Raw genomic sequence first — 21,562 nt, forward strand, 5'->3', positions numbered from 1 at the left:
GCAGCTTGCGTGCACAAGTTTCATGCAACTTTGAGGGTATCTTCAGATATCTGCTTGGTGGATATAATCTAGGTCCTTGATGAGAAAACTGAGATTACTATATTCAACCCTTAGTAATTAGTATTGACTATTGAATCTCTATATGGAGGAAAATATACAGTGATCAGCCACCTTGGATACTAGATAATTTTCGACTACTCCCTCCGCCGTAATCCACTTTTAATGGCAGTAGCAATAGGAATTCTTTGCGTGGCTCGCATTCTAACGCCTCAAAGAGAGCCATAAACCTTTTTATTGTAGCTAACTAAGACCACTAACCTTGGAGGTATTGATCCGATAGTAAACTGTTTACTGGGCTCCCTACGAAGCAATATTTTCAATTGATACCATCCCATATATTTAAAAAATATGCACCAAGAATGTGCTAGCGTCACATTACAACCAACGTTAATCGGATGCCTTGATATGTTATTTGCTTTTAAGACAATTTAAAAAAAGGTGGTACAACAAAATGAAGTAAATATTAGCCATTATAGTGTTCCCCTTAAATTACACTCTTAATAAGAGAAAACTATATGTCTACATGAACGTGCCTCACTAGCCCTCCGGCATTCATTAATTGAAAATCGATAGAAGAGTAATGAAAATGGGCAGGTGGTGCGGATATTCTCATGTACTTATTACATTTAATGGAAAAAGTAATAACTAATTGGATTTCATTAACAGCCACTAATTAACTGCAACTAAGTATCTACACGAGAAAGTTGCAGACTTAATTAGAAACCCTGAATGTTTCTTTGTTCTCCGGAGAGAATAGTTTGGTATGAGCAATATGGGCATGGATATGTATGTTTTCTCCGGCCATAAAGCGTCGGAGCTCAAGTTCTGCTTTCTTATTTTTTCATCTCTACATCGCACGGTCTTGAGCACCCGTTCTATGTATGCTTGGTAACATAAATTAAAACGGGTATCTTGGTATCAAGCACCAAACTAGTGAGATATCTGTCAAGTAGCGATAGAAACCCACAAAATGACCAATGTGCCTATCGACGTTTTCCTCAAAAGAAGGCATGGATAAATATTATGCTTGTTCTATATCACCAAATATGGATTCGATGCTACATTATTGCCCTTCCAAAGTATTTCCGTCGTTGTTAAGAGCTTATATGGGCTTATCTCGAAGACCAGCGCACGCAGTCTATTGAGCCCCTAAATACGTAGGTATTTTTGGGCTAAACTTACTCCTTGGTTTTCCTATATGTGTTATGTAATTAATATAAACCCAGTGACTTTAGTTACGAAAAAATATTAACAAACCGCCTAATGTGATTTAGGGTTTAGGGGCTATTGTGTAATCTGCATGCCATATGAAGAAAATTCATAATTCATCATCAGAGGACATACCATTTTGACGATCGTAGTTAATATGCAATAAATCTGAATCTGGAGGATCTTGTGACTATAATGGCATTGTGTAATGCCCATTCTAACTTAACGTAAAAGTTGAGTTTTCAACACAACTCGATGTTTTGATTATGCTTATGGAGAAGCGGTATTAGAATGATTAATAAGATATCCAAAATATCGCCTTTCATTAACTAAAGCAAATTCACGATACTTCTCCAAACTTTTAATAAGAACGTAATTTTCCAACTTCACACGGGAAACTGTCTTTAGTATGAAACATGCCGAACATAGTATCATATTTAATAACTAATGTTAACAAATTTTGCTTTTATTATATTCTTTTTATACGTACAATACAACCAAATCAGTAGCATATTATTTCCAACATTGGTTACAGGATAGTTGAAATGGTTGGGAAATAAAGGTGAATAAAAATTGGAAATTTCCACTAGCGTGGAGGAAGGAAGCATTCGGGAGCTGCAGAAGACTAGCGCCTTTAATACATTTGATAATTGCTCTTGGAGTTCGCTATCAAATAATACGTTGAATATCCTCATTATGCCAAGAGTTACACAACGTCTGAGTGAGCCATGTTTGCCACCCACGACTGCTCAGGAGTTATAAGGACACGCTCTCATTCCCCACATCCTGCGGGAAGTGCGGTCACTTGCGTCAGCGCCGGCCAGGACCTTAGCCTCGCCAATGTAGACGATCTGTCAGACGATTGCTCGCAAGATATATGGTTGCCGTCGCAAATAATATCACCTTGTAGTTCGCCATCAAACACTTAAGGGCTTCGAGGATGCCAATGATACCCGACCGACGGAAAATTTTCAACGCTAGCGAAAAATAGGGCGTGTGCAAAACTGGAAAACGAGTTGCTTCTAATGAGTTCAGCGAGTAGACCTTTGTGTATTGAGCCGAGTTATCTCTAAAAGGGGCTCCCATTTTGACGTGGCCTATTTCATTCGTGGGACTGTTTTCTAATTTTTCGCTAGACTGCAAATCAGGAGAGAAAAAGCGTGAACTTATTGTGTTACTGCGAAAAGGATTCAGAAATGATACCTGTTCAACTTTACTTTTGCGAAATCAACAAGACAAAGGAGCTTTTACAGTGAATATAGCATACAATTTTTGCTTTGCAAAACGTTATCTTTTCAGTCCGAGTGGTATTAATGATACATGTAGAAAAATCTTTTCAATAGGTTAATAGTACATCCGGCAACGATGCTGAAAAATGAGACGTACTGCTATTCAGAGACATTCATTCATTCCATAATGCGAGTGTACAATGTGGGCATGGGCGAGGAAGGTCGTAACTATTCATCTGTTGGCATTGGTTACTGGTTTATTGCCGCCGCGTCGATACAATGTACAGATTATATGATGGAGAAGATAGAACACGTCCAAGTTAGCACTGCTCATTTCCGACCTATCAATAAAAAATATATTTAAGTTTTAATTAAATGATCATCAATTCGAGCCAATCCTTCTTGACACTAATGCTTGTTTATGATAATTACTCTTTGTACGCATATAATCTACTGGGCCCTCATCCACGCATGTTGGTTGCACTCTGGGCTGTTTCACCCGAAACCCGGGGTCCGCGTAAACAAGAACCTTTATATTTTGAAGATACAACAAAGTTTTAAACTTAACCGGAAGATTTTCTGACATCGACCCTCTTAGGGTATTGCTGTCGTAATCAATTGCTTTCCCGTATCTGGTATTGAGAGGTTATTGAGTGGTTCTATTCTAGAGGAACCACACACCACGAACCATCAAAACATACTCTACCTTTTTCCTGAAAAACCTTCTGGAAGAAGTTGGAACACAATTAGGTATCAAATGTCAGATGAAGACCGATGTGTCCGCTATAAAACAACCTACATGGGATCTGTAGCAGAGTTTCATCGCGGATGTGTATGTAACCTTGTGGATAAGCGCGTCTTGGAGCGCGTGCTGTGTCCTTTGACACAAATGCGGATGCGCTCAATTGGCGCGGTGGCGGTTATCGAAGCGCGCTAAACACCGCGCAAGGCTGCGCATGTCTCCACTTCCAAAGTACTTCCATTTAAGACTTTTAAAAAATTGAAATGCAAGCTGGTGATCGAATTCACAATGTCAGTTAAAAAAAAAGTAGAAAATCTTAAACGTTAAAAAACCATCAGCCTCACGATAACTTTTTAAATACTTACTTTCAAGAAAATAAGAAAGTTTACAATATTTTGATATAATCATTGCTGCCTTGAACTCTGTAGATTCAGACAGGCTTTCCCACATATATTTTTTTAAGTAGAAATATTAAGGTTTTGGAAAACCAATACTCAGAAGAAACACCAAAATATTTCAATGTATCAATTAAGAGAAAGGCTTTCTCTATGAGTGTGATCTTTTGACGATTTGAGAAAATCAAGCCTCAATACAAAAATTTTTGTATGTTGGCTGTTCTACTGACTGATTAAAAACTAGAGGATTTCATATCTTTTATTAAGGTTTTTTGAGGGATTGAAACAATATTTATTTTAATAAGTTTACATTAACACAAGTATGCACGAATGTGCATTGCATACATATAACGGTAGGCCATCACTAAAATTAGTCCCAAATTTTGCAGGTTTGATCTAGTATTTTTAATTTCAGTTATTTAACTGTTTTATTTTATATTTTTACTTAAATATGATAAATCATAATATGAAAAAAGCAACATTGGATGCTTAATACAATGCTAAAATTTCAATAATAACAAACATATAGTTGCGGAAATATTGCAATGTGAATTAAAGCCAGAATTTAGATTGAAGATGATTGTTGTACAGTCAAAAAATTAAATAAAAAACATGTTGCTTGTGATCAAGTTACTAAATTTAAAGGGTATAAAGTAACACTTACAGGCCAGAAAAACCAGAAAACAAAGACCAATTCCCCCCGCCTGATCACGAGTGGACATATGGACCAGCTAACATGTGGCGGTCAGCCATTATAGGCATGATCCTCAAACTATGGATATGGATAAAGATAATAAAGAGCAAAGTGCAAATACTCAAACTATCTATTAGGAAATCTTCTTAACATACTAATAAGTACAATCTAACCTCTCAATGAACCTTTTTCAGAAACCTTAATAGCCCTATTGTAAAGTCTACTACTACTCAGATTAATGCTTATTGGTCAACTAATTTTCGATTGTGAGGAACAATTTGAATAAGTTTTTATTAGTAGGTACTAACTGAAATAGGTAAAAAGTACCTAGTTTACTTAAATATAATTTTAATTCAATGAATATGTAGGTACCTAAGTACTTCAATTACATTTATACTTTAACTAATAAAATAAAATCGGTAGTATTATTTTACTCTTCATATTATAAGTTCTATACAAAAACAGTTTAATCTAAACATTGAACGAAACTCAACTTTGGGTGTAATTTTATAAATGAAAAAAGGTTTTTTAAACATTTAAATGGCCAATAATTTGAAATAATATGAAACTGTCATGTATTGGCATTATTTACACATGCATATCGAATTTATTTTCTTTAAAATATCAGTATATAATAAATCGAACTAGAAAACTTCTGGGGCGTGGTCTTCACCGCTACTTATCTCGTATAAAATGCTATACCTTACTTTGCAAATCAGGAATTTAAAGAATACAAACACTACGTACAAATAAATGCAACTTTTCTAATACAAATTTCAACAAATAATGTTAGAAAATAATTTAATTTAATACTCACATCCAGAGACTCCTTTGACGCCATCTTTCACATACAAACAATTTGACATTTAACAAAAATCGATAACAAAGTCCATTGAGCGCTCGGATATTTGCATCGAAATTTTTCTTAAAAGTTGATGAATTTCTATTTATATTTAGAAAATTCTATAATAGGTAAAAAGTGAATAAATGACTTTGTTGCGACATTTATTCACTTTTTACCTATTATACGTAAGTATTATTTACTAACTAAATAAAATAGGCATTGCCTCTATCACTGGCATTGGCCACTGTATTCTGCACCGGCGCTGGCCACGAATCTATACACAATACAGGATCCAGTATTCCCAAGAACATTTTAATGCAAATTTTGTTATTTTTAAAATTATTTTTAATGCAAATTTCTATTATCGGTACTTCTCTTACTTTTTTGTACTATACATACATATCATACCTTTCAGTGCGCAAGTAGGAGAGGATGCGTACGGAGTACGGAGTGCCGTGCCTGCAATCACCCGGTTCTTCCCATTTCCCTTTTATGGTGTCCAGCAGAGGCGCGTTACTGTCAACAGATGGGTTACCTATTTGCAGCCTTTATTTTAGTTTATCCATCACTATATTGATTTTATAAGACAAATTGAAATCGAGCGCGAATCGAAATCGAAACCCACTATGTATGCGCGGGGCCCTTTTTAAATCATACACTAATCTATCTCTATATTTAGCATATTTAGTTTAGCTCATGGAATTTATAGGTACTCCGTGAAGTACTTACTAAATCCATGATTTAGCTGTACCTACTTAATCTCATCTACTCTACCTAATCTTTGTGAAATAAATGTCAACGTCAAAAAAAGTTTCCTTCCTATGCTTTTGTTTTGCCGGCTTTATTTTGTTGATTTTGTTTTCATGTTGATTTTTGTTTAATTAAATAGGATTTGTTACTATTTTTGTTAGCACACAGTACTTTGGATGACTCTTATGAAGTGATTTAGAATTTAGCGACCGAGAATTCGATATTTAGATTATAAAAATATATTACCAAAATGAGGTTTGGAAGATCTGCCCTGATTTGCGCGACGATTATTGTTGTAGTTTTTAATTTTATATATAATATGTTAACGAACCAGTCAATCATTTTACTTAGCACTAAACCAAGCAATCATGACGTGGACTACGTAAGATTATAGTTCTTATTTTTGATACAAAAATGTAATTAATAGTTGTGAACAGGTTTCGGATTCTCTCATAATGTCGTATTCCTCATGGCTAGGTGGCTGGTCACAGGTATTATTTAAATGTAACACACAACGATTTCCTGGGAGATACCTATTAATGATTTGCCATTACCTACATTTTAGACATTACCTAGTGGATAAATAATCAATTAGAATAAATGAAGAGCTACTACCGGGTGGAGAATTCCCCTAGAAAGTCTCAAAATCCTTAAACAGACTCTGGGCTGGCTTAGGGGACGTCAAAAAAAGGGGCTTCTCCAGCCACAATATGTGTGACTGGCGTTGTCCAGTTAATGGCTCACCTACTGCAAACTGTTCACCTGTTGACTAGTAGTAATTCTGAGTCATTAAGAAGTTGTTTAATACCAGGTACATGAGGAAAAAAGTAACATAACTGAGTACAAATTCGGAGAAGGTAACAATTCCACTTGTGCCATAAACAAGAAGAGTATTCCACAGACAGATGTTCAGGTACAGGTTATGCATAGTACTAGCAGTTTACCTGCGGCTTCACCTGCTTAAATTCCCTCAGGAACATTTTTTCTTTGTATTAAAATGGGATTGGGATAATTAAAATATCTATAGTGCATTTAAAATACACACAGCTGGTGCTGTGTTTTAGTGTTTTTATATTGTAATATAATATAAGGTTTTTGCAAATCCCACGGGAATGATTAGGTAACCTTTAAGTTATGTAATATTAATACAAGTTAAGTAAGTGAGTAATAAGTCTAAGGTAAAAAAACTTTCAAGCCTTGTATTATGACCGAAAACCGTCCTGTACATTTTGCATGATAAATCCTCATGCACGAATCCAAGCTCACATTTGCTCACATCACATTTGTAATATGTATTGGAAATACAATAAAATTTTAGGTGTTAAAATTGTATGAGAGAATATATTTGGAAAACAAAGATGGAAAGTGGAAGGAAGGTTGGAACATAAAGTATCAGAAAAATCAGTGGAGCCAAAAAAATAAGTTAAATGTGTTCATTGTGCCTCATTCTCATAATGATCCAGGTATCTATCTATATATTTTTTATGTAATAGATTTATTCTGACTGGAGCTTCAGATTTTGTGGGAATTAACTTATGGTGGTACATCTCACTCAATGTTTAGATTCAAATTCAAATCATTCAGAAATTAGACCTTCACAGGCACTTTTTCTCGTCAAACTTTATATTTATAGTTATTTCTCACAAGCTACAAACTACTGGCATTTCGGAACGATCACTGCTGAGAAGAAATGCCGAAAGAAACTCATTTGAACAGTGTTGGTCCCTATCACGCCAGATCGGCTTACCATTATTGTTTCTTACAATGTTTTTTTTTTCTTTCTAATAATATATAAAAGTACATAATGTACATAGTCAAAAGGTATATCAAAACAGGTTATGATTGTGATCCGAGTGCTGATTATAATATATATATATATCGATGTGAAACACAATTAACTTACATGAAAATATATGAGAAACGAGATGACCAGTTCCCTCTGGCAGCACCCGTTCACGAGTTGACGCATGGGACAGCCATCGCGTAGCTCAACCATAATAGAGGGAACCTCACGACCCGGCCCACGACGCCACCACCAGATTGAGTGAGCATGACACACTCGATTCCCATGACTTCATAATTACAATTCTTATTCGTCGAAATAGAAGTATAATTCAGACACTTGAAGATCACAAATCACGTACATGTTTTACAAATTAATTTAAATGTCACAATATATGAATTATTATAACAAAAATAAAAATTATGAATAAAATAATAAAAAACAGTAAAATAAAAATTAGATCATGTGTGGAGTGGCAAAGTTGTCGGGAGGATCCAAGCGTTTTTATCAGTCAAATGCCTATTTGACTGATAAAAACGCAATTAACGCCTGTTAATTGTGTGTGTTAAAGTTCTATAGTACATTCAACTGATAGACTTACTATGTCTTTCCTTTCTTTATACTTATAACTCTTATTTAATATTATTAATGATCCTCCGTGTTCGGCATTTTGTCTTACAAATGCACTTGCTAATATATACTTATCGGGAAAATTTAAGTTAATTTCTAAAAAAGTGTTCAGTTACACAGAAAATATCAATACTATTATTTTCTAAATATAAACAAAGTTCATTGAATTTGCTGGTGAAGCCCTGGATATTTTTATGTATAAGATTTAAATAGGAGGGCTTCACCGCTGTCTTATCCAGTTTAAAACTAAATTATTAGTACTTGTACTAATATTTGGTAATTTCGTTATATCGGCTATAACGGGTCTATAAATATTGAATGCTAAGAGTTTAGCAATGGTCAGCTTAAATCTATAAGGTAGGTACACAGTACCATTGTTATATATATATATATATATATATATATATATATATATATATATATATATATATATATATATATATGCAATTATATACATATGCAATTATATTTATGGAATGGAATATGAATTATATAATTCGCTTTCATAGTGATCTAGATGCTGTTGCGTCTGGATTGAGGAGACACTTTAAAAACTGTATTTTCTTAAATAGAAGCAGTAAAGGGCAGTAGTATTTATGTTTATCCATGACAAATTTATCTTTTAATATTGTGTTGTTGTATGTTTTTATAATATGTACGGATGTACAAACACAATTATTTACTCTTTTAATATATGTATTGATAAAAGCACATTGTAGGTTGGCTGCAGACTTTAGAACATTACTACGAGTTACATACAAAGGCTATTTTCAATAATATACTGAAGAGGCTCCCAGTAGGCTCTAACAGAAGATTTATTTGGGCCGAGACTAGTTACCTGGATATGTGGTGGCGGGACACTAACACAACTGGCTCCAAGAGGGCCAAATTCATAAAGTAAAGTGTCCAATTTCATATTTCTCGTCGTTACTCTACTGACTTCTGAACACATGTTAATATTCGTCTTAAGTTTAGTTTTTTCTGTAATTAAACTTTTTAAATACTTTATAACAGGTTAATAACAGGGAATTTAGGGGGATTGAAAATGCAGTGGATTTTTTAAATTTTTACACAAAACACCATGTCCCCAATACGCAGTGGTAAAGGAGTGCTTTAAAAGTTGATTGACCCACACATTATCGTATTTTAATTAAGCACTGATTTGCAGTCTATTGCATACCGGCAAACTGGAGATCGTGAACGGCGGGTGGGTGATGAATGACGAGGCGAATAGTCACTGGATGTCTGTCGTCCAGCAGCTAACCACGGGTACGTTGTTGATTACTAGTGCGGCAATGGAATTTATTCCAATCTGGGGTATCAGATCGGAATGAAGATGCTACAATTGAGGGACCAAACTGTATGGACTATTTTTGACTTTTTATTGACCTTATGATTACAACCATTACAACCTTAATGTAGATGGAGTTTTATGAATGTGATATTATCTGGATCTTTCTTTGGTAAAATTACAAGTCTTAGCTCAGCTCTTCGTTTTTTTAATTACAGGTCACCAATGGTTATTGGACAATGTAGATTATATTCCGAAGAACTCGTGGTCTATTGACCCATTCGGGTACTCCAGCGTGCAGGCATACCTCTACAAGTTGGCTGGGTTCGACAACGCGGTGATCCAGAGGGTGCATTACAGGATCAAGAAGGAGCTGGCCTTGAATAGGCAGCTGGAGTTTAGATGGAGGCAGTTATGGGGTGAGCCTGATGCTTTGTAACATCCAGGAATCTGCTATAGATGCTTATTATCAAGATGATAAGTCATATTTTATGCATCATATGTCAGTTTGCCCTAATATATGGATGTAACCAGTATGTTACTTTTTTGTAGATGGTGTTGGCAAAACTGATATGTTTACTCATATGATGCCATCCTATTGGTATGATATACCTCACTCGTGCGGACCAGACCCCAAGGTAATGTTTTTTTTTTTTAAATGTCTAAAATAATTATTTAGACAGAGAACACAAGGGAGTTCCCTGTCTAAATAAATTCACATGATCAAGATGTTTTACTGAATATAAATGTGAGAGGACCTCTCAAATCTTTTTCTTCTCGTTTATTTACCAGTGCTAAATTCAAATTTATTTTTTTTTACTTCCCATAGATCGTAGGGAAGTAACTTTTTTCTACGGTAACGGCGTTTTTAGTTCTTTTGTTTTATTTTATACTAGCTTTTGCCCGCGGCTTCGCCCGCTTGAATTTCGTTAACAAATTCTCAGTATTTTTTTATCGCGTACTCTGTAAGACTGGTAAACATATATGATTCAAATTCGCATTTTTTCTCATCTTTAGTTCAATTTCCTGTTTCCCGGTGCGTGTCTCGTCCCGCAAACTTGTGCTCTTTCCTACATATAGTGCCATCATGTTTTTCGCAATGTGTCCCGTCCCGTTTCCCACTACGTGTCTCCTTCCCATTTCCCGCTCCGACTCCCACTCCCGCTTTCTGAAACGCGTGCTGGCCGTCCCATTTTCCATGACGTTTTACATCCCAGTTTTTTTTTTCGGATTACTTTATAAATGTCGATTGATCTGGCTGAATACTAATTCAAAACAAAATTGCCTATAGCAATCTCGGGTAATGTAGTTGAAAATGGATACCTTCTAAATATGTCTATATCAGACTTTCATCGATAAAAAAAAATTGTTTATATTCTGTTTACGCCTTTCTACAAAATTTTAAAGTAAATCGGCTCCGTGGATTGTTATTTTAATTTTCCTACAGGACCCTCCTCATTTACCGGGATATGAAATGTCTATAACATGTTAACCCGGGATTCCGAGGAATTTTTGATTCATAATTAGTTTTTCAATTATCCTACGGGAACCTGACCATTTATTGGGATGAAATGTATCTAAGATGTTAACCCGGTATATAAGGTACCTACATACCAAATTTCAAGCAAATCGGTCCAGTAGATTTCGAGTGATGCGCGCGTTCAAACAGACAAAAATGTCTAAAACTATATTTTCGTCATCTATATCAGTAACTAAGTATATTCCATGAAGAATTTTTAAAAAATCCAATGTACAAATCTGGCTTTTCTTCAAATTTATTATATGTATTGATGATTGATTTTGACATTAGTATTGTAAGTAGTTAACATAGTTTTTGTAATTATAGATCTGTTGCCAGTTTGACTTTAAGCGATTACCCGGCTACGATGTGTCGTGCCCATGGGGCGTGGCGCCCAGGAAAATAAATATGTGGAATATACATGAAAGGTTTTTTAAATTTATATGTAAAGTAATTAAAATTGTCTCTAAGAAATCAACTATTGATGCCTACCGTATTGAAAAGTGACTTTTGAAATGAACTATAGATGAGGAAGGGAAAGGGATAAAACTATTTTTTGTGTCTTCTTGGATTGTGGATATAATAATGTTACTGGCTACCGAACCGATGTAGGGATGAAACACTTGAAGACGTAGATGAGACTTTATTTCCGTTAAACCACGGTGATTAAGTATGTAATAGGTTTAATTACAAAATATTGCGTCTACTGCGACACATACTTTTGCTAGGCCTAGTAAAAACTATGTGCCATAATTGTGTGTAAAGAGGATCTAGTGTGAAACATTTTCACTAGATCCATTATGGATTTGGATAATGGATCTACTGAGAATGCTATTACTCAATAGATCCACTGGAGCTACTGTGAAAAAATCTCACTAGATCACTCATAGTGGACATAATAGACACATTGGTTAAATAGGCGGGTTTATCCATCGTCCAAATCCAAAAGTGTAAAGTAAAATCTCATACTTGAAAAAAATCATCGTCTAATCAGCTTATAGTTTTTAGAAGTTTATTCACAATATTGTTGTGAATCCTAGACAATAAAGGAACATTTCACCCTCGACGTAACTACCTCCTAGTTACACTCTTCTAAAATGCGTCACTTTACTATAGTGGTGTATAATTTACTATTGCTTCTCAAGAAAGAAGAAGACTATCTATAGTCAAGTTAAATGTTGTAGTCCCGCCAGTCTTATTTTAATAATGAATAATATTCGTCAGAGCGAGCGCGATCCTGGACCAGTGGCGCAAGAAAGCGCAGCTGTACCGCAGCAACGTGCTGATGTTCCCGCTGGGGGACGACTTCCGCTACGACCGCGCCAACGAGTGGGACGATCAGTTCCAGAACTACCAGAAGCTCATTGACTATATCAACGCAAAGACACAATGGAACACAAAGGTAAGGATTGCTAGTAGCAGCAATAAGAGGTGAAAAAATACACTAATTCCTAAGTTTTTATCAGCCTCGAATTTTTGCTTAATTATTCACGAAACGGCAAAAAGTTGGATCGCTGAAGTTAAGCGTTATTGCGGGGTCCCATCTGAGTTTGGTCGGAAAACATGTCAACATCTAAATTTTGCCAGATCCAGTTTGGTACACTTGAAGACTACTTCAAAGCGGTTCACGCGGAGGTGAAATTATCGAATTTCCCGGTGTTGACTGGAGATTTCTTCACGTACGCCGATCACAAACAGCACTACTGGAGCGGGTACTTCACCACACATCCGTTCTATAAGAACATGGACAGAGTTTTACTGGCATATGTCAGGTAAGTAGCCATTGCACAAACATTTCTTTAGGTACACGACCGAGGTGTGTTATATTCTATTTTGTATTGCCTATGTGCTTAAAGTATATGTATATAATAATTTTCACATGAAAATGTACGCAATGACCACGACCCTCAGACATGACGAATACGACTATGAAGAAGACTTTATAAAAAATATTCTGTAATTAATCTTGTCGGTTCTGCTCTCTATACTAAAAAGCTAACGAGTTTATGTTTGAACCGTATTGAAAAAGAATTATTACCCAAGTGATTACATGGTCGTCAAAGTCACTGGAATATGGTCAGTGGGTAAAAATGGACTGCAACATTTACGGAGTAATTCCCACGCAAACAAAACAGTAACATGTAGGACCGCCAGGGCCGCGGAGTCGCTGACGGCGCTGGCGGTGACGTCGTCGTCGGTGCCCGCGGTGACGTCGCTGCAGCTGCGCGACGGCGTGGAGCAGGCGCGCCGCGCGCTGGCGCTGTTCCAGCATCACGACGCCATCACCGGCACCTCGCGCGCTTACGTTATAAAAGACTATGCCGTCAGGTGAGACAAGCTTGTGTTATTTATTTCGTTATGTGTACAGTAAATTTTTGTCGGCGAATCTAAAATGAATTTGATCGGTGATAATCAAGGAGGATACAGCCAGGTGATGATCTTTGGAGCGTATACTGCTACTTAAAATTAGTTAAGTTAAAATAGCTACAACTGGCCGCATGTAAACTGTATGTCGTTTTTTTTTCCTGTGTATCGAATTTCAACTTATTTTCACTCGACATTTCTTCGCACGTTCCTGTCTACAATTGTTTTCATATGATATAATGATTGATAAGTAATCTTAGTTCTTAATAAATAACTATTAAGATCACTTATTGTACTTTTTCGAATTGTATTTTTATGCAATAAATAAAATACCCATGTGCATTGATTTTGATTTGCTACTAAGCTCCCGACACCATACGGCTAAAGAAGAACCGGGAAAAGAAAAAGAGATGATTAGAGTAATTAAAGCAGATATAAACCAATTAATGAAGGCTATTTCTAAATTTAGCTAATTTTCTTTTTAGACTTCTTAACGCCATAAACACCAGCCAATCAGTGCTGCAGCGCGCCGCGTACTTCCTCCTGCAACAGCCGGCCATCTTGAATCAAACGGGAAAAGACATTTACTTCGATGTGGACGACATCTGGCGGCAACACGACAAGATTCCCAACAGGATCACGATAATTCTGAACCCTTCGTCGCCTTCTAGAAGATTGGTGCTGTACAATGCACTGGCGTTCAAGAGACAGGAAATATTCACTGTTATGGTGTCTACCCCTCATGTTCAAGTAAGTATCACTCCTCATCAATACATATGTATAATAAAACAGTAGAAAAAGAAATTCTGTACATTGAATATATTTACTTAAAAACAAAATTAGGCGATAGAGTCATAGTAATAGAGTACCTAAGAATCTGAAAAAAAATTCTGTGTCTGTTTGTACACTCTAATATCCGGAACTACTGGACGTATTCGAATGAATTTTTTTTTTAAGTTTATAATATAACTTAATAGTTAAATTATTAAAAAATGTTTCCCAGGCTTAATAGCATATAGGCATATAGACTTAATACAATAAATGATTTTGAAAACTGGAACACATGATGTAGATGTCCAGCTAAACTATAGAAATATAGTATAAATGACGACTTAACAAAAGTTGTTCAGCCTGATGAGCATTTCCTGTTGAAGTATAAAATATCGAAGATCTGGAACACCTGAAGAAGCGAGTTGTAATGGTCCGGCTAAACAATATAAATGTGAAAGTGTGTTTGAGGTGATATTTGGTGTGGAGATAGTCGGATAGTCATAGGCTACATTTGCCGCGGGCAACAGCTAGTGATTGAATAAGCTCATCATATGTGGTAAACAAACCTCCCGTTGGCAATGCCATCATGATAGCACAAGACATGTCTTATTCTAATCCGAGAGTTTTCCGCTTTGTTTCCTCAGCCGTTAAACGTCTGGATTCCGCAGAAGAGTTTTCTTTTATGGATACTATAGGCAATAGGCACGCATGTTCATACCAAATAATAAGCTCTTCTGGCATGATAGCGTAGCCACAATTAAAATGTATGCTAGCATAATTAATGTATAAAAAATGTATCTTTCTTGTATTAATATTGATTAATGTACTTATTTTCGTGCAATAAAGTTATTACAAACGAACGAACGAGCAAACAAAAATGCTACACTTTGAAATGCTAGTGTCCTCTGGCATGATAACATCATAGTACTCTCCATTGGAGGTGATGGACCCGAACGGCGTAGTGCTGGAGGCGCAGGTGTCGCCGGTGGTGTGGGGCACGGACCGCCTGTCGCTGGCGTTCAGCAAGTTCCAGCTGTCGTTCCTGGCTACGGCCACGCCGCTCTCGCTGACCACCTACACGGTGGCGTACAGGCATACCCACTCCATCAACAAGTTAGAAAGAGTCCGCGCTATAAAAGAAGTCTTGGACGCAACAGACGCTGACGGGTCAATCGACTTTTAAAATACTCCTTTTCCACTATGTTACTTTGATTGAATATTTCGATACTTTAATTGTTTACAATAAAAAAGGCGAGTGTTGGTTTTTGTATGAAAATCTAAATTTTCCACTGTGTTATTTCAAAAAAGTATTTAAAAGTTGAAAATATAAATAGGTACAGCCATTCCCTCGTCCGTGAAATATAGTCACATAATATCTAAGGATCTTATTCTGTAATATATTTAAGAAACTTAAAAATATTCATTAATTAATAATGTTTTTTTTTATTTGTAATTTCACGGGGACACAAAACGAGTACTTTAAAAGTTCACTGATTTTTCAACAACGAGACGATCTACTTCTTTCATATCGCGCATTCTAACTTCTCGTCCAGAGTGCTCCTTGCCAGTGCGATGCAGGAGGCTTACCATCATCTCTTAACGTGATCCACTTTACGACCTAAACTGAACTGCATCGCAAATTCGTACCAACAACGACTTAATTTTTAGTATGAATGCGATTCATTTTAGGTTCCTAAATTGTACTGAGTTGCATTGAAATCGTTTTGTAAAAGTTGATGGTAGGCTTACAGCTATTATTCACGTTGGTTTGTCGTAGTCGCCGCCTCACAATGCCATACTGTAATCAGTAGTTGTGCATCACTATCGATCATTTTCGATGATCGAGTTCGAATTAAAAACTCGTACAAAGCACGCGTTTCTTATGCACAATATGGAGATTTCATCTTCATCCTACGTATCCTACTTATGCGTGTTGCATCGAGTAGATTTCATTTTCTTGTCATATTTATATATACTCATATGTCGGCTCATGTATGTAGATTTTATTTTCCAACTGTATTCTTAGCCTCACGTATTCCCGGTTGCTACACGTTCTATTCTTGAGGTTCATATATTTAATTTCCAACTATATCACAATATATTTGTGATATTTCACGGGTAAATGTACTTTACGGTTTCTTTTATATGTACTTTTGATAGTTTTTGATAGCAGAATATAGAAATGTGCGTACTAAAAATCCACGACCATAAGGTACCTTTACCCGTGATAAGTCACATTTTAGCTAAAGTTTATGGGTAAAGCATTTGCATATAATAAAATACTCCGAGTTAAGGCATTAATAATGTTTACAGTCACACAACATATGCTAGCGTGCGGGTATATAATACTTACCACTGGGAGATCTACTTGCCGAAGATGTTCAACGTCACAAAGTTACAGTCCAGACTCACAACAGATATAACTCTGCAAGCCGGCAACGCGACAAGAGTCGTGCTCACGCCGAGTGGACTCATCAAGGCGTTGGTCTCGAAAGATGGAATCGCTACGCCTGTAAATATGGAGTTTGTTAAGTAAGCTGAAAATAAGTTATCTAGTCATTTTCTCAACTTATACAAATGTATAAGAAAATTCTTAGATTAAGAATTTTATACAATCTCAAAACTTATTCTATTAGCGGAAGAGCCAGTTTTATTTCTTTCTAGGTCTAAAAATACTTGAAAAGCGACCCTTTATCAATCAACTTTTAAGGTACTCCTTTTCCACTGTGTTACCTTGAATATTTCGATATTTTAAATGTTTACAAAAGGTTTTCTCGATATACCTCAATTATTTCGGAGACAGTGTAATAATTGTATGAAAATCAAAAATTTCCCCTCCATTATTACAAAAAATAGGTGGAAGTATTTAAAGGTTGATATAAGAAATCGTTCCTTCTTTTTAGTGTTCTTTGTCTTTGCCATAACGACAATAGTCAAAAGGTTAAAATATACAGACTTATTCATTGGGTGGGATTGCCATTTGCATTCCGAAAGATGGGCCGACCCACATTCTTACAACTGGATACCTTATGACGGGTACAAAAACGAGGTAGGCCAGACTTGATATTCTGGTCAGATGAACTTAGTGCATTCGACAAGACATAGATAAAAATACCAGGGATATTAATGGAAAGAGGGTGAGAAGACTTATGCACAGTAATGCAATATCTTATTAAATTATTAATTATTATTTAGTTCTAAGTGTTTTTACTAACTTAATTGTATGAATCTGAGTTGTATGATTACTTGAAATAAATAAATGTATTTATTAAAAATATTAATATTTCCAGATACGACACGCCACTGAACGATTTCGACAACAACAGCGGCGCGTATCTGTTCATTCCATCGGGACCCGCCGAGGAGTTCCGGGCGCAGATGTTCTCTGAGATTCTGGTGGTGGAGGGGAAGTACAAGGGCACCATGTACACCGTACTCTCTGAACCCGCGAAGGCAGACATCATGATGGCGGTGAATAAATACCTTAAGAAAAACAAATTTATAGATGTGTACAAATTTGTGTCACACGATACGGATTATATCTTATAGTTTAATATTTCATTATATATTGTAAAGAAAAAACTAGAGCAATCTATGTATTGATTATTGATATGACTGACTGATATGTCTTATAAATATTTTATAACATAGAGATAACATATGATTCCTCCTACAATATCAAAATACTTCATTCTATTAAGGATACGCTCGATCGGACGCTATGACTAAGCACTGAATATGTAATGTGTTGTTTGTTCGCAGATCTCTGTGTACGACAACCCGTCGCTGCCGCAGACGGAGGTGGAGATCACGAACACGCTGATGATCAACCCGCAGGTCGATGACCTCGAGCTGGCCATGCGGCTCTCCACCGCCGTGCGGAACAACGACGTCTTCTACACCGACCTCAACGGAATGGAAGTGAGAAATTAGCTATCTTTCTGTTTCTCTCTCTTATCCGGCATTCTGACGTTTATGTGTAAAATAGAAACCTTTGACACCATCTAGACCACGAAATTTTAATAGCTTCAATTTCTATTCTATTATCTTAGATGATCAGACGGCGGTACTTCGAGAAGCTTCCGATACAAGCGAACTACTACCCGCTGCCGGCGGCCGCGTACATTGAGGACGACAACGTTCGCGTCACTCTGCTCACGTCCACGCCTCTCGGAGTCGCCGCGCTGCAACCTGGCTCCATTGAGGTTTGTATAATGCTAGTAGTAGTAATGTAGAATGCTATAAACCTAACAAAAGTTAACTATCTATTATGTACAATGACGAGAATATGTTCTGTGAAATTCTAATGCTTATATTTTCTAAAAGTGCGGATGGCGATGTCGTTATAAGACTGTCAAATCGAAACATGTGATTCGGTAAATTTTTACTTTAAAATTTTATTCTTAAATATTAAAAATACGGGTACATGTTTCCTATTTTCATGTCTATTTATGTGAATATGGATTTGCGTCAGGTGATGCAGGACCGTCGTCTCAGCCGCGACGACAACCGTGGCTTGGGCCACGGCGTGCGGGACAACATTCGAACGCGACACACCTTCCGGATCATCGTTGAGCCCGCGGACAAAGGCTGTGAGGTCAGTGCTGCCCCACAGGTACATCCAACTCTTCACAGTTCCGCAATAACGTTCTCCCTCGGCTTCCAGCCGCGGACGCCGGCGGAGCACCCGAGCGGGCAGCTGTCGCTGGGCGCGCACGTGTCGCAGCAACAGCTGCTGCAGCCGATGATCAGCATGCAGTACTCCCCGCGCGACGACTCCTCGCCGCACTACTCCAGCGCGCTCAGCTCCGCCGCCGACATCGTGCTGGCTTCCTACAGGGCGCACGTGTCCGCCAAGGTCAGATGTTCTGTGGACATCGTCATGTCTCATATTTACTATTTATCCAGACCCCTCAAATATAAGTTTTAATCTCAAATATTGCATCTATTCTGTATTCAATTTGATAAACAGAAATGAAGACTACTTATTTCTTTTGTAGGATAAGGAGGACAACTTTCAACATGGCTTAGGCATGACCTTCCATAGGGTCTATCTGGATTCATGCTACGGCAACAAGGAGATTAGTAAGTGGTATCCCGTGGGAGACGGACAGGTAACGTGTTACATTAACAAAGCTCCGATTAGTTTCTTCTATCACGACATCCAACAAATGTAACCCGAACATTTTCCCACCAGGTCCGCATAAAAGAAATAGTGGACGCTCGAGCGGAAGATATTCTAGAAAGTTCGTTGACTTATGTCCGCACCCGGAACCCAATCCCTGATGGAATAATAACTATATGTCCCATGGAGGTGCGCTCCGTGTTCGTCCGCCAAGATTGATCAGTTAAAATCTATATACTTATTTTTCTTTATAGAAACGTCTACATCAAATCAAAATTATGTACTTAGTATATACAAATATTAGTTATTTAGAAGTAATAATTATTTTTAATTGTATATTTAGTTTACTATTCTATATGCGACTACTTTGCGCTGCGCCTTTGCCTCTTGATGGCAGTATTCGTAAGATGTGTCAGATGTGCCTGTAGGCAGCTTGATTTGGCTCCAGTTTTAGCTCGATAATAATTTGAGTATTCATGCTGAAATATACATTAAGTCCGCCTTTTGTAAGTGCCATGTTGTTATTTTTGTAAATAAAGTTTTATAAATTGAGATATTTATTTTGCTTGTTTGCCCTTTCCTTTTATTTATAACCAGAAACAACTACATTTGTACTCAGATTGATAATATATAGAGATTACATGTATTGTAAACATAATGAACACATCGAAATGTTCTAAGTAACACAATGGAGGAGGGGTACCTCAAAAGTTGGTTGGCACTTGGTTTTTTGCAGTGTCAATTCGCGCCATGATGGTACGCAAAGTAGTCCTAAAAAATCTTTGTACAAAATGTCATAAGCTTTTTTATGGACAGAGATCTTGTTGCGTTCAACGCATGGCAAAAAAAAATCACAAAAATGTTCATGATATGACGCTTGTCATAATGAAACTGAAATGACGAGATGATGAAATTGTCATGGAAACTGAAATGACGATTTAACGAAAAAAATTGTTGTAGGACAAACGGAAGTAGGTGAAATTCTAATTGAAAGATTTGATTACAGACAGACAACCCATGTAAAACTCAAAAAATACAATGAATAAATGGACAAAACTAAAAGGCACACCTCTCGCTGCTGGACACAAAAACGAGCACAACATACGCAGAAACGCCGGCAAAAATTTGTGATCACAGGCAAATTTCTAAAATTATGTAAATTGTCGTATAAAAATATAAAAAAACAAGCGGCCAGTCCCGGGTTCGCTCGGGTAATAATACACTGAAATCTTCCTCAGAAATCACACTATTTATTGGTGAAAACACGTGCAGTAGTTTTTGAGTTTATCTCGAACAAACATGCGGCAAAGGACTTTAATAAGTACTATCAAAACTTTCTTCGACGGTCCAGCAGTATATTTTACAACAGTACATTATATAGGTACTTACTCCGAAAGGAATTTTCTATTAATCTTCTTCCTGTTATTATCAATTTGAAAGTGTCATGGCCGCGAATGTAACAGCGGGAACATAGGAATAAAAAAACAAGCGAGTATGAGAGTTCTTGTACTATACTAACTAAATAATAAAAATATTTTATTTTTTAATTCGTATATTTACAAATGAACGGACACAAGATATTAGATATATATATACAGAAATGTTTACTAACTACCTAAATACAAATCAATCGACGGATCCTACAAGATACATTTGGTAAGCGAAATATATTAAGCTGTTCCTAAGAATTTATACTAAATACATCCGTCGTAAATACATTAGGTACCCATATTATATTCTTGTTAATATGTACATACATAGAACAAGATTAATTTTTATTTACAATGAAGTTATTGAAGTCGTAATGATATTTTTAGACGGAAATATACAGTACTTAATCAATAAGTTGTGCAAATGAGCTTTTGCTGGGAGCATAATCTAGATATTGGCAACACTGACTTCCCAGTAAAGACAAACATAAATATACAAAGTATATTATTACAATTTCTTTACATTAAAATTATTTTGTGACTGGATAAATTATAAAATAAAAAGACGTTATGTATAGGAACGTACAAGATTGAATGTTGAGTACACCTTATATTATTGGTGAGTAAATTTGAGACTGATTTTTAAAACACTAATAAAATACTTCTATTCAATTAGTTGTCATTTCGAAATTCTTAGAACTCAGTTTCTTGAAAAAATTAACTCCT

At 36.3% G+C, this 21,562-nt stretch overlaps 2 protein-coding genes across 13 annotated transcripts in view; one reads left to right on the plus strand and one right to left on the minus strand.

Moving 5' to 3' along the window:
- The window catches only part of Atpalpha (Na pump alpha subunit), a 48,550-nt gene extending 43,283 nt beyond the window's left edge, over positions 1–5,267 (minus strand). For 4 of the 7 annotated variants that reach the window (XM_064436523.1, XM_053758039.2, XM_064436524.1 and 1 more), the window contains exon 1: positions 5,147–5,267. Coding sequence is in view for 3 of the 7 variants with exons in the window: in XM_053758030.2 (XP_053614005.1) it covers positions 5,147–5,170 (24 nt within the window). In the remaining 4 variants the exon portion in view is untranslated. The remainder of the gene's footprint in view (positions 1–5,146) is intronic. The other 3 variants (XM_053758030.2, XM_053758031.2, XM_053758032.2) reach the window with 2 other exon arrangements.
- Positions 5,268–5,980: 713 nt separating this feature from the next.
- Positions 5,981–19,958, plus strand: LOC128677159 (alpha-mannosidase 2-like). 6 transcript variants are annotated; one of them, XM_053757809.1, is made up of 21 exons: positions 5,981–6,305; positions 6,735–6,836; positions 7,242–7,386; positions 9,056–9,233; positions 9,505–9,605; positions 9,846–10,046; positions 10,180–10,265; positions 11,474–11,574; positions 12,371–12,548; positions 12,734–12,918; positions 13,301–13,474; positions 13,996–14,260; positions 15,222–15,394; positions 16,595–16,813; positions 17,572–17,752; positions 18,044–18,202; positions 18,334–18,486; positions 18,756–18,878; positions 18,948–19,139; positions 19,282–19,395; positions 19,479–19,958. In XM_053757809.1, exons 1-21 carry the CDS (start codon positions 6,174–6,176, stop codon positions 19,623–19,625), a joined length of 3,309 nt encoding a protein of 1,102 aa, XP_053613784.1. In that variant the 5' UTR covers positions 5,981–6,173; the 3' UTR covers positions 19,626–19,958. The 6 variants fall into 6 exon arrangements, with proteins under 6 accessions (XP_053613784.1, XP_053613785.1, XP_053613787.1 ...); XM_053757812.1 differs by lacking the exon at positions 6,735–6,836 and adding an exon at positions 7,842–7,967 and having other exon boundaries at positions 5,982–6,305; XM_053757813.1 differs by lacking the exon at positions 6,735–6,836 and adding an exon at positions 7,870–7,967 and having other exon boundaries at positions 5,982–6,305.
- The last annotated feature ends 1,604 nt before the right edge of the window (positions 19,959–21,562 follow it).

Source organism: Plodia interpunctella, chromosome 17 (genome assembly GCF_027563975.2).
Source record: "Plodia interpunctella isolate USDA-ARS_2022_Savannah chromosome 17, ilPloInte3.2, whole genome shotgun sequence".
Lineage (NCBI taxonomy): Eukaryota > Metazoa > Arthropoda > Insecta > Lepidoptera > Pyralidae > Plodia > Plodia interpunctella.

Coding starts and splice junctions, on each gene's coding strand:
- LOC128677159 (XM_053757809.1), top strand. CDS start 6,174: ATGAGGTTTGGAAGATCTGCCCTGATTTGCGCGACGATTATTGTTGTA. Junction 7,387..9,055: donor TCATTCTCATAATGATCCAG/GTATCTATCTAT, acceptor AGCACATTGTAG/GTTGGCTGCAGACTTTAGAA. Junction 13,475..13,995: donor ATAAAAGACTATGCCGTCAG/GTGAGACAAGCT, acceptor TTTTCTTTTTAG/ACTTCTTAACGCCATAAACA.